The sequence below is a fragment of the Mustela putorius genome, unplaced genomic scaffold, assembly GCF_011764305.1.
Source record: "Mustela putorius furo isolate JIRA1106 unplaced genomic scaffold, ASM1176430v1.1 tig00003845_pilon_pilon_pilon, whole genome shotgun sequence".
NCBI classification, from domain to species: domain Eukaryota; kingdom Metazoa; phylum Chordata; class Mammalia; order Carnivora; family Mustelidae; genus Mustela; species Mustela putorius.
In genome coordinates, this window is record NW_025421998.1 from 93,076,451 (window position 1) to 93,088,854 (window position 12,404).

General features: G+C 44.2%; 1 protein-coding gene across 7 annotated transcripts in view; it reads right to left on the reverse strand.

The window, feature by feature from the left end:
• Positions 1-4,451: 4,451 nt before the first annotated feature.
• The window catches only part of SLC37A3 (solute carrier family 37 member 3), a 50,035-nt gene continuing 42,082 nt past the window's right edge, over positions 4,452-12,404 (reverse strand). For all 7 annotated transcript variants that reach the window (XM_045063061.1, XM_045063063.1, XM_045063059.1 and 4 more), the window contains 2 exons: positions 7,453-7,518; positions 4,452-5,834 (listed from right to left, as the gene is read on the reverse strand). In XM_045063061.1, the coding sequence (XP_044918996.1) occupies positions 5,742-5,834; positions 7,453-7,518 (159 nt within the window). In that variant the 3' untranslated portion in view covers positions 4,452-5,741. The remainder of the gene's footprint in view (positions 5,835-7,452; positions 7,519-12,404) is intronic.

The following is a 12,404-nucleotide window of genomic DNA, read 5'->3' on the forward strand; positions in this document are numbered from 1 at the left end:
GGAAGAAATAATAATGCAAGAGTCTGTCAGGTGGCAGAATCCCCGAGCCTCAGAGAGAAGGACCGAGAAAAAGAGGCAAGAGGTGTTTGCCTTTACAAAGGCAAACTTGGGGTGGGAGGCAGCCGCAGAGGGAAGCAGTGGGCTGGCACAAGGGGAGAAGTTCTCAGGGGCCTGATAGGGCGGGGGGGGGTACCCCACCAAGCAGCAGGTGCAGGACTGGAGGCAGTTTAACTCGAGGTCTGCTCAGGCCCCGGGATTATGGGCCTCGGAAAAGATGAGAGCCGTTGCACCGCTGCTGTAAGGCTAGGATAAGGTTAAATGAGAAGACGCCACAGGGGGTAATGGCAAAGATGCTCGAGTTAAGGCAAAAAGCCTGGGGTTTTATTCAGTTCTGCTTCTGTCCTTTACTAGCTCTGTGACCACCCAATGTCTCTGAGCCTCAGCTCTCCCATCTGTGGAACCTACCGTAGTCACAACGATGTGCGCGTGAGAGAGAGTAGTGAGGGGGTGGGCACTTTTGAAAGGCGTATATGCACGTGAACTATTACGTGAGGATGATGGAAAGACCATACCACTGGGTACTCAGGTATATAATTTCTTTTCAAGTATTAGACTTTACACATATGTATGTATGCTATGTAGGTGTGTGTATGCAACATATGTATTTACATAAAACATGTATACTGTTGCCTATGCTGTAACACATGCATATAACATTTCAGTGATCCGTATTGTCTTATCTCTGTTCACACACATAAATATCATTATCTCCTCTTTAATCTTATTCTGATAGATGCTGAGACAAACTTGGCCACCAGAAACAATCAGGGCATGGGAGGAAAAAGCAAAAGGAAGAGGACCCTGAATCTAAAAGTACAAGAGGCCACGTGGGAAGGTAAACCAGCTATCTTGATTCAATGGCAGGCACATCCTTAGACATAGAGCTGACTCTTTGGGGCTCACAACCAGAGCAAAACAGAGCAGTAAAATCCATCAGACTGTGTGATCTAGGAATAACAGCTATAAAAGTTTAAAGACAAGAGAGAGCATGAGGAACAGCATCCTCAGGAAAGCTCCTCCGAGGCAGGACGCCAAGGGTTGAGACGGGTGAACAGCATTGAGACAGCAGCGGGAGGACAGTTCAGGTAAAATCATGCAGCGGGAAGAGACAGCAGCTTGAACAGCATGGGATCTGCACTGGAACAAAAGAGCTCACTGTTGGGGGGCCTGGGTGGCTCAGTGGGTTGGACAGCTGCCTTCGGCTCAGGTTGTGATCTCAGGGTCTGGGGATCGAGTCCCGCATCAGGCTCCCCACTCAGCAGGGAATCTGCTTCTCCTCCCTCTGCCTGCTGCTCCCCTTGCTTGTACTCTGTCAAATAAATAAAATCTTAAAAAAAAAAAAAAAAAAAAGGTTGGGGGGGTGCCTGGGTGGCTCAGTGGGTTAAGCCTCTGCCTTTAGCTCAGGTCATGATCTCAGGGTCCTGGAATCCTGCATCAGGCTCTCTGCTCAGCAGGGGGTCTGTTTCCCCCTCTCTCTCTGCCTGCTTGTGATCTCTCTCTCTGTCAAATAAATAAAATCTTGAAGAGAGGGGGGGAAAAACAAAAGCTCACTGTTCACCATTGCTTAGCCTCTGGGATAGCTAATGGGTCTCCCAAAGAGCCTGAGGAGAGGGTACTGCGCCCTAGGCCAGCCAGCCTCCTAACCCGGCCGCCACCGCATGTGGTACTGCATATAAAGCAAGGGGAAGGGCCACTGGCAGAATCAGGGCCCTGCACCCCGCTTTGCCTACCCTCCACTCTCTCATTTTCCTTCTACCTTTTCCAAATGATCAACATTTACTCAGCACCAACCAGGCAGGAAATTGGAGAAAAAGAGCAAACAATCTCCTTGGGGAGTTCGCTGTGAAAAATAGCTAAGACAGAAAGAGCTAAGCACCAAGAAAGTCATATTGCTATTCGTAGCCAAGGAAGAAGAGACAGTGAGTGCTTGTCAGGCTGGTTGGGAAAGGTTTCTTGGACTCACCGGTGATGGCCAAGCCTTGGAGGAAAGTTGAGATTCACAAAGCTGAGAGTTGAACAGGGGTATTACAGACGAGAAGGTATACATGACAATGGGAATACAGCTAACACTACTGAACTATATGGTTTAAATGGTTAAAGTGGTAAATGTTACCTGTATTTTAATTAGTTTCAAAAAAAACTTTTAAGAAGTTTAAATACAGGTGCTTACTTAAAAAAGATAAGAAGATAGGAAAACACAACTGCCATTTGTAGCACGTGAGAAGCCAACCCAACTGATTTTGAAGACGGTTCATGTAGCGTGGCGATCAGTAAAGAACCCAGTCAGCTCGAAACCAGACTATGGAAAACCTCACACCAGGTGACACTTGGTTCTCTGCACCAGGGTTTCTAACTTTGTGGTCCAAGGACAGGCTTTAAGTTTGGGCCCATGAACACCCTGTAACACATTTGAATGTTTACTCCTATGTGTGTTTTGATCTAGGAAGAGGGTAAATATCTTTCAGATTCTCAAGAGGGCCTATGACTCAGAAACCTTGGAAACCATTCATGTGGGCAACTGGCAGACTGGTCCGTGTAGGGACGGGGCAAAGAGGTTGAGGTTATAGGACTTGAGTCCATTTCCCTTGAGATTTTCTCTTCACTATTACACCAGAGACAGTATTTAATGAACGGACGCCAGACCTCTCTTCGGTGGTTTCTTACTCACTAGTATTTACCAGAGCTACCAGTAGATGAGAAGAACTGCTCATTGGAGAAAGGTGCTGACACTTACTGTAGAAAAGAAACTACCAGGGACACCTGGATGCTTCAGTTGGTTGGGTGTCTGCCTTCCAATTGGGTCATGATCTCGGGGTCCTGGGACCACGTCCCACATCGGGCTCTTTGCTCAGCAGGGAGCCTGCTTCCCCCCCTTGCCTGCCACTCCCCCTGCTTGTGCACTCATTCTCTCTCAGATAAATAAATAAAATCCTTTAAAAAGAAAAGAAAAGAAAACTACCAGAGGGTGAACAGAGGAGAGAACCCAGTATAGGGGATAGGAGGTCAAGAGAAAGAAGCCAGGAGGGGAAAGTCCTGGGGAGGATGGAGAGGTTACCAGTGTCCAATACAAGGGAATAAGAAAGATAAGAAATGAAAGAAAAAGATTTCCAAATTCAGTGGTCTTCAGATGCGCGGTTTCTGTAGGGCGAGGAAAGAGATCAGAGGATGAGGATATGGTATCCAAAGCGGGGCGCGTGTAGAGAAGGGAGGTGTTACTGATAACTAAGTCAGAACAACAGGAATCAAAACCAGGGCGGTCCTGGGCAAGCAGATACACAGTTCAAGACCTCACTGAGGAGGAAGTTAGTAGGCCACCCGGAAGGCAGCAGCGGCCATCCATGACCCAAAGGATTTGGCTGTGCAAAGAAAAATAGGATAGGAGTCAGCAGAACTAGTAGGGCTAAGAAAAGGCCTTATCAGTTACTTATGGGGCAGGCAGGGAAGGTTCTGGAGGTTTTAAAGAGGACAGGGAGGAAACACACGAGAGCACCATGCATTCTCCAATGACTTCATGATGCATTCTTGCGTGAACATTGACTACAGGACTTTAGTCTTCTAGGAAGCAGGAACAGAATACATAGGTGAGGGGAGAGGACTTTCTTCCTTTGAAACTACACAGAAGGAGAGAAGAAAACACAGCATGACCAGAAAGGGCAGGCCAGAGTGATTTTCTTCAACCTAGTGAACATCGGAGATGTAGCTGCCAGAGAAGCAAGCCGTCATCTCCAAATTATCTTCCCCTTTGGCCTTTTCTTCACGGGCCAAGAAATTAATACAAAAGTGAAGTTAGGAGTTCTTTAAAGCTGATTCCTACGAGTTCTTTAAAGCTGATTCCTGCCAGAACGAGAACAATAAGGAAATATATCCATCATCCAAAATATCCTTTCATTTGGGGTGGAGCACTTATCTATTTAAAATTTCATTTTAGATACTGCTTGGGGGCTATAGAGAGGTCAGGGGAACACTCACCCAGCTAAGTGTAAACAGGGTGAAAAATAAAAATAAAAAAATAAACAGAATAAGTAAACAATGTTGGTGTCAGGATACAAAGATGCTACTATACTGATAATGTGGGCAGAAAGGAAACTGTCAACCAAATGTCAGAGGGAGGTTAAATAATAAAAAATAGCATTCAAGCATTCATCTATAGGCAATTCTTAAATTACAACCAGGCAAGTCATCCAAACTGAGCACACTCTCACACAAAGAGGAAGGGATGGATGGTGTTCACAGACAGAACAGAGATGGGGCCATCAGGAAGAAACTAGCTGTACTATGTGGCAGTACCACAGGGTCAGTAAATGGCCAACCGCAGGAAATTAGAAGGCATGAATCATACCCTACAATGAGAAAGTCAGAGTATGTATTTAAATAATCAGATGGACAGGTTATTTACTATAAAAGTCAGTTTATTTTCCCTTCCTGTGTTCTGTATTTTCCCTTTTATGTCAGTAATGAGGCATTAACTGATTGGGAATCTCGATTAAATAACATTACCAAGTTCATAAATTCACACACCACATTTTAGAGTATAAAGCAAGAAGTTGAAAAATATGCCCTAACCCAACACCAATTAGGCAGCCCTCAAAATTGCACATTTTCCCCCTAGTTTGTGTCCATAATTTAAAATACATATACAGAATGACCTAAAAATATTGATAATTAGTATAGAATTCACAGCCTTGAAGACATACACGCTACAAACTTCTAAGGAATAGATACCTAGTCCCCAGGCCCTAGTAACCCGTTGATGTGATTCAAGGTCACATACTTAACGCTTACTAGGACATAAGGGTCTTTCCTTTGTCTCTAATTCTAGTCTTCTGCTGAGGTAACTCAAGGAACCCAGTAGTGAGAAAGCTCAATTCTCTGAAAACAGGCCAAAGCCTATTAGCGTCTTAGTGGATCCTAACATTCCCAGAGAGCACATCTGGGGTTGAGGACTTCGGCTGTGAGCTACACCTTGGAATGTTCGTGACAACAGATGATGTACCTTATGGTCCTTGAAAGGAAGACTGAGTACTTCCAGAAGTCAAAGTGACTTGTGAATGAAGACAGAAGAAAACAAGCTGACAATAATTTGAAGGTATTTTCTGCTTCTGGAGCAGATACAGAGTGACTGAGCTCGTCACCACGTAGTGTGATTTTCCCACCACTGTTAACAAAGGGGTTCTTTGTCCAAGGCAGGCTTGTGCTTGATGCAGCTTGCGTACTCTACCAGGACTGGAGGCTTCAAAGCTAAACCGCTCTCCGCGGACTCATTATCAAAGCAGAATCCAGCGATCCTCCCCTACTCGTGGAGCCCATCATTGATGCAAACCATGTGCAACTGTCTCGTGGCCACTGAACTTTCCAGGCTGGAGAATTAGGGTCCAAGTCCAAGACAGTAATTCAGGTTACAAGGATAATCTCAACAGGACAAATAAAAAGGCTGGCAGCTTCACAGGCCACTTAGTACGTTTGCGAAGCAACAATGAAAATCACCCACAGTAACTCATGTAGTGCAGAAAAACAGCCCAGCCTTGCCCACCGGTCAGCAGCTCAAGTGGCCGACACTGCTGAAAAAGGCTGGACAATCTGAGGTTTTGCTGGAGCTCCTAAGACAAGCCCCAATAGGGTGAATTAAAAGAAATAATAGTCCTGATGTGTCTCCCATTGTTCTTCTCTTCTGTGGGCAACACTCATTCACTCAGTACATGAGCTTGTCGTCTTTGCATGAGATAGCAGATTTCCCTCACTATTAATGGCGAGATAAATAAAATTGTACAACTTGTCTGTGAAGAGAAAAAAGCATTAAATATGCAGTGGCAATTTAATTAACCCTGTTAGAGCACCATGAACGTAGTAATAAAAGTGGACAATTGCATTAATTTTGACTCCATACAAAGATAACTTAATCTTTTCCAATGAATTAGAAAAAAATTTTGAAAATCGAGGTTAATACATTTTTTTTAAACTTTATGTTACATACTCTCTTGGGACGCCTGGGTGGCTCAGTTGGTTAAGCAGCTGCCTTCGGCTCAGGTCATGATCCCAGTGTCCTGGGATCGAGTCCCACATCGGGCTCCTTGCTTGGCAGGGAGCCTGCTTCTCCCTCTGCCTCTAGCCTGCCACTCTGTCTGCCTGTGCTCGCTCTCTCTCTCTCTAACAAATAAATAAAAAATCTTTAAAAAACAACAACAACAACAACAAAACTTTATGTTACATACTCTCGAGGAGAAGAACTAAGGCACAGAAAATCAAATAATGTGCCACAGGCAGAACAAAAAATTGGTACTGGAGCTCACTTTATTTATTTTCTATTTTTTATTATTTAAGTAACCTCTGCACCCAGTGTGGGGCTCAAAATCCTGACCCCAGGATCAAGAGTTGCATGCTGTGCAGACTGAGCCAGCCAGGTGCCCCTGGAGCTCACTTTAAGAACAGTGCTTCTCATAAGAGATCCAGTTTTCTTTCTAGTACGATTTCTTGTATGATCACACAGCAGGTTCATCAGGAGACATTTCCCTCTTTAGCACAGATGTCAGAAGTAGAACACAGAGACATATGGCCCAGTCTTTGGAAGGGGGAAGGCAGTTAGGCAGAAGCAGCATCCTCTGTGACAGCAGAGTACATAGCCTTAAGGCAGCTCCAGGGAACTAGGGAGCTGAACTACCCCTGGGCTCCTTGGACAAGGCTAGATGACTGTGGCTGGACGTGGGGGCCCCTTGAGGCTGTCTCCAATTAGGATGCACTAGATTTAGGGCTGGGATACAAACACATCCGCTCGTGGATGAAGCGATCGCCGAACCCTCTCAGGGAGACCTGTCTCTAGCACTACCTCACCAATAAAGCAGGAGGGCAGGTCACATACTCACTTAACAGAGAGCAACATTTTAAAAGTATACGGCATTGTTCTGAATTGGCTATTTCCCAGAAAGTACACAATCCCAGCCAAGAACGTTTAAGGTATGACAAATATTTTCTCAAGAGAGTCTCTTCATTTTAGAACCTACATACCACAGTGTTAATTATAGTAATGCTTTTTTTTTTTTTGAGCCCCATGTTGCTTGGTGTATCCTGTAATTTCCTTCAGAATTCCCAAACTAAATCTAGGAGATAGAGAGTACCCCAGAAGAGTACACCGATTAATACTTTCAGTAAATCTCTCAGCACTTTTTCTAGAAGTATAAACGACAATATTTATTAGGCTCAGGTCAAGGGCAAATGAGAAGACCTGTTCCCACCCTGAAAAAAGAATTTGTCATTCAGACTCATGCAATGTTACTCTTCACAAAAGGCTCACCAACAGCAATTGGCAATTGTGCTCATTTAAGAAGCGATCAGAGTAAATGCTTTGAACTAAATTTGTAAAAAAAACCCACAAGTTAAAAAAGGCACACACTCACTTACCATGAGAATGAAAAAGTAGAACACCCACATCCATCCCAGGTTGTCCTGGATCAAAGACACTAAATACTACAAGGGAGAAAAAGAAATTACAATATAATCCTTTGTAAATTAATCAAACGAAGTAGCTGAAAGGGTAGGTTAAACACGGCTCTTCCAGAAAATGCGAAGGGAGTTAGGATGTGTAGAATGGTTTCCGGTTCGCAAAGCTTTCCCGTGCATGTTCCTACTTAAAGACACCTGGCCTTCACTTGTAAGCCGGCAGAGTCCAGCACAAACACAGCAGAAGAGACGACATGACTACAATTTTTGTAATATTTTTGTTCACTTTGCCAATAAGAGGAAGATGAACATCCTCAAACCACTTCTGTTTAATTGTTCTTTCTCCCAATGAGAGGTACTTTAATTGATGCTTTTGAAAATAGTTTGTCTTTTAACCATGTTGCCCATTTTTCAGTGGTGTTATTTAGACTCAGAGGATTTCTATATGGCTTTAACGTTCTACAACAAATTCTTTTACTTTATTCCAATCACTGAAAAGAATCTAATAGCATTTGGCCCGTTTTCTTTTTCTATTATGATAAAATGTATACAATAAAAGTGGCCATTTTAACCATTTTGAAGTGTACAATTCCGAGGCGTTACGTACGTTCCCGGCATTATACCACCATCCCCACTAACTATTCCCCAAATTTTTCATTACCCTAAACACCAAGTCTGCACCTATTAAGCAATAACTCCCCACGAGCCCCTCTTCCCTGGTAACCTCTGAGAATTTGCCTGTTCTAGAGATTTCATGTTCAGCGGAGTCCCACAGTGTTTGTCCTGCCGAGTCTGGCTCATCTCAGCGTACTGTCTCCAAGGCTGTGGCACATGTTGGAAGAGCGTCCCTTTTTATGGCTGGATAATAGTCCACACTGTGGACATGCCCCCTTTCGTCTGTCCTGTCATCAGCTGATGAACGTTCGGTTTGTTTCCACCGTGTGGGTATTATGAATAACGCTGCCATGAACACTGGTACACACAGGTCTGAGTCCTGTTTTCAGTTCTTTAATTCCGAGGAGTGGAACTGCTGGGTCACACAGTAATTCCATGGTTAACTCTGCGAGGCACCCACCGAGGCATTCTGCACAGCAGCTGCACCATTTTACATTCCCGCCAGCAACATAAGAGATCCAGTTCCTCCACATCCTCAGAACTACTTGTTCTCTTCTGTCGTTGTTCTTAAAATGACAGCCATCCTAACAGGTGTGCGGTGGTATCTCACTGAGGTGTTGTTTTGTTTTGTTTTCCTCACTGAGGTTTTGATTCGCATTTCCCTAAAAACTAAGGATGCTGAGAATCTTTACAGGTGCTTAATTGCCCAGTTGTACATACGTGTCATGAAGATTTGTCCCTACAATTTCTTCTAAGAGGTTTTATAGTTTTCGTTCTTAAGGTTAGGTACTGATCTGTTTTGTGTCAGTTTTTGTCTCCGCTGTAAGGCAAGGGCTCCCCATCTTCAACCTGCGGGTGTGTATCCAACTTCCCCAGCACCATCTGGTAAAGAAACCATGCTTTCCCCACTGAATGGTCTTGGCACCCTTGTCAAAAATCAACTGACCAGGGTGCCTGGGTGGCTCAGTTGGTTAACCATCTGCCTTAGGCTGAGGTCATAATCCCAGGGTCCTGGGACTGAGCCCTGTGTTGGGCTCTCTGCTCAGAGGGGAGCCTGCTTCTCCCTCTCTCTCTGCCTGCCGCTCCCCCTGCTGTGCTCTCTCTCCGTCAAGCAACTAATAAAATCTTAAGAAAATAAAAATTGACTGACCACAGATGTTGAGTTTTACCCATTGTTCTTCCATCGCACACGACCAGTGAAATTTATAAGTGGGAAAAACCAAAAGCAAAACGAGTAAGTGATGTAGCATAGATTACACAATGGAAAACAAAAAAGCAGAGGTCTAGTTGCCTGTTGAAGGGCTCATAGCAGCGCTCCCAAGTCTTCCTGCCACTTTATCTTTCTTTTAAACATCTTCATTGACATATCACCCATTTAAAGTATATAACTCAGTGGTTTTTAGCTTATTTACAGAACTGTGCAACTATTACCAAAATCTAATTTTAGGCCATGTCTATCACCAGCCCCCCCAAAACATGCTGTGCCCATCAACAGTCACTCTGCAGAACCACCTGACCCCAGGCAACCACTAATCTAATTTCTTTCCCTATAGATGGGCCCATTTCAGATAGCTCATATGAATGAAATCATTCAAGTACATGGTCTTTGGTAACTGGCTTCTTTCACCGAGCCTACTATTTTTCAAATGCATCTATGTAACATCTCTCCATTTCCACTCTTAAGGGCCAGATGCCGTCTTCAACTGCCAAATACTAGTCCACCATACGAATACGCACATGCCGCTTCTCCATTCCTCAGTCGATGGACATTGGGTTTCCTGCTTCTTAGATGTGAGGAGTAACCCAGCTACGAACACACATGTGTTCAGGTGTTTATGTGGACATTTTTTGTCATGTTTTCTTGGACAGATGCCATGATTTTATCTTACTGAGCCCCTATGAGTTAAAAATACATGAAGCCACTGGGGTCACAAAAATGAAGTAAACAGTTCCTGTTCTCAAGGACATGCAGAGGCTGGCACGGATAAACCAGTAAACGTGATCCACCGTGACAAGCCCTCTGGTAGAAGTAGGCACCAACCTTTATGGAAACCAAGAGACCAACTCATTCTTGTGAAGTTAAGGGAAGTTGGGAAAAAAGCTGTTCAGGGTAAATTAGGAGAGCTGGGACAAAGCTCATCAAATTTCTAATATTAAGTCATAGAGTCTGGAATCTCATGCTCCACGCAATGGGAAATTACTCAAAAATCAATATGGAGGAGGAATGAATAAAGCCTAACTAACAATGATTTACTCCAGATCTTATATTCCCAACCACCAAAGTGAGCCTAATGTTGACCCAAGTTCATAGTTAGGGATCCAAATACTGGCAGGTGAGACATTTTTAATATAAATAAACTCCAAGAGGAGTGCCTGGGTGGCTCAGTTGGTTAAGCAACTGCCTTTAGCTCAGGTCAGGATCCCCTAGTCCCAGGATTGAGTCCCGCATCACGCTCGCTGCTCAGCGAGGAGTCTGCTTCTCCCTCGGACCCTCCCCTCTTCTCGTGCTCTCTCTCTCTTAAAGAAATAAAAATCTTAAAAAAAAAAAAAAAAAAAAACCAACTCCTTGAAATTCTCATTATACAACCCACTTGTTTGATTAATGAAGAAAACATCAGGGACGCCTGGGTGGCTCAGTTGGTTAAGCAGCTGCCTTCGGCTCAGGTCATGATCCCAGCGTCCTGGGATCGAGTCCCGCATCGGGCTCCTTGCTCAGCAGGGAGCCTGCTTCTCCCTCTGCCTACCATTCTGTCCGCCTGTACTCGCTCTCTCTCCCTCTCTCTCTCTGACAAATAAATAAATAAATAAAAATCTTAAAAAAAAAAAAAAAAAATGAAGAAAACATCAGGGAGAAAGGATAACCAAAAATACAAAAATATCAGAAAAGGATATCCAGTACAATCACCCCTTACCTTTATATAAAGACCTCTGAACTGGAAGCCAATATCATTTTTGGTTCCTACTCCAGCACACAATAAAGTAAGCACATTTCTCCTACTTTTGCTAGGTTTTTTTTTTTCTCCCTTCAGTCTCATAATCAAGTACACTAAGCACAGCACACATTCATCATTCATCCTATCAATCACTCATTCTATAGTCATTCAACAGATGTGGACACTTCTACTGTGTGCCATATACCCCTCCCCCCCACGTACTGGGGCCACCATGGAACATAGTAACAAAGAACTATGTAACATATGGCTGGGTAGTGATGAGCATTAGATGGCTTATTTTTCTCAATACTGGCTCTCTTATTAACCACCAGCAATCAGACGTTGCTGCTCTATCCCCACAGAGCAAGCAAAACAGCGATATTCAAGGCCAGTAATGACCTGAGTGTCAAAACTAAGAGACTTTTTCCTCCCATTCTCCTTCTCTGGCCCCTTTACACCTCTGATCTCACTGACTAACACCTCCCCTTGCCTAATGGCACTGCTGACTTCCTATGTCTTTGACCACTGGGCAACCCCTGAAGTCTTGCCTGTATTTTCTTTGCCCATTAAACATCTCATTAACTTTCAAAGTTTCATCTATTTTATCTAATGCAGATGATTCTCTGACGCTTATTTTTGCAAAATCAGCCCTCAATGTCCTGGAAAGGTATACCCTAGGAGAGGCATGAGTCACGACTGTCCTGAGGAAGACAAGGCTGAATTTAAGCCTTCGAGTAGTTCTGACTACTTACTGTAGGCCAGTCTTAGCCTAGTCAATCAATTCAAGTCTAGTGTGCATGAGAATCACCGGGAAGTCTTGCTGAAACAGATCTCCAGGTTCTAATTCAGCAAGCCTGTAGTAAGCTTAGTGTTCCCTACTTTAAATAACCCAGATGATTCTGACACAAGACATTTATGAACCTGCATTTGAGGCACAGTCACTGGAAGCAGAGAAAGTGACTGAGAGCAGCTGCCGAATCCATGGTAATTTCTAGTGGGATCCATGGGAGTACACGTGTGTCTGGTACAGGAGAGGAGGTAGGGTGTGCATGCCACGTGGGGGATAACGAGACACTTGTCTCGTGGCCCCTCGGAGGGCCAAGTTCAGGCTGGAAAGAAGGGAACAGCAAACTGGGACTGAGGTTCTGTCTTAAGAGGTGTCAGCTTATTTCCAGACAGGAAGAATCTGGAAATAAAAGTGGAAAGAAGAAACTGAAAAATGAAAAGGGACCTTCCACATTACATCCCATCAGCTGACTCCAGAGAAGATTAGGAACCTAAGGTGGACAGAAAAGCGTACTATGCAGCACAAGAGTGTCACCTGCTGTGGCCCGGCGCGCAGGTGTAAATTCTTCCACCGAACGA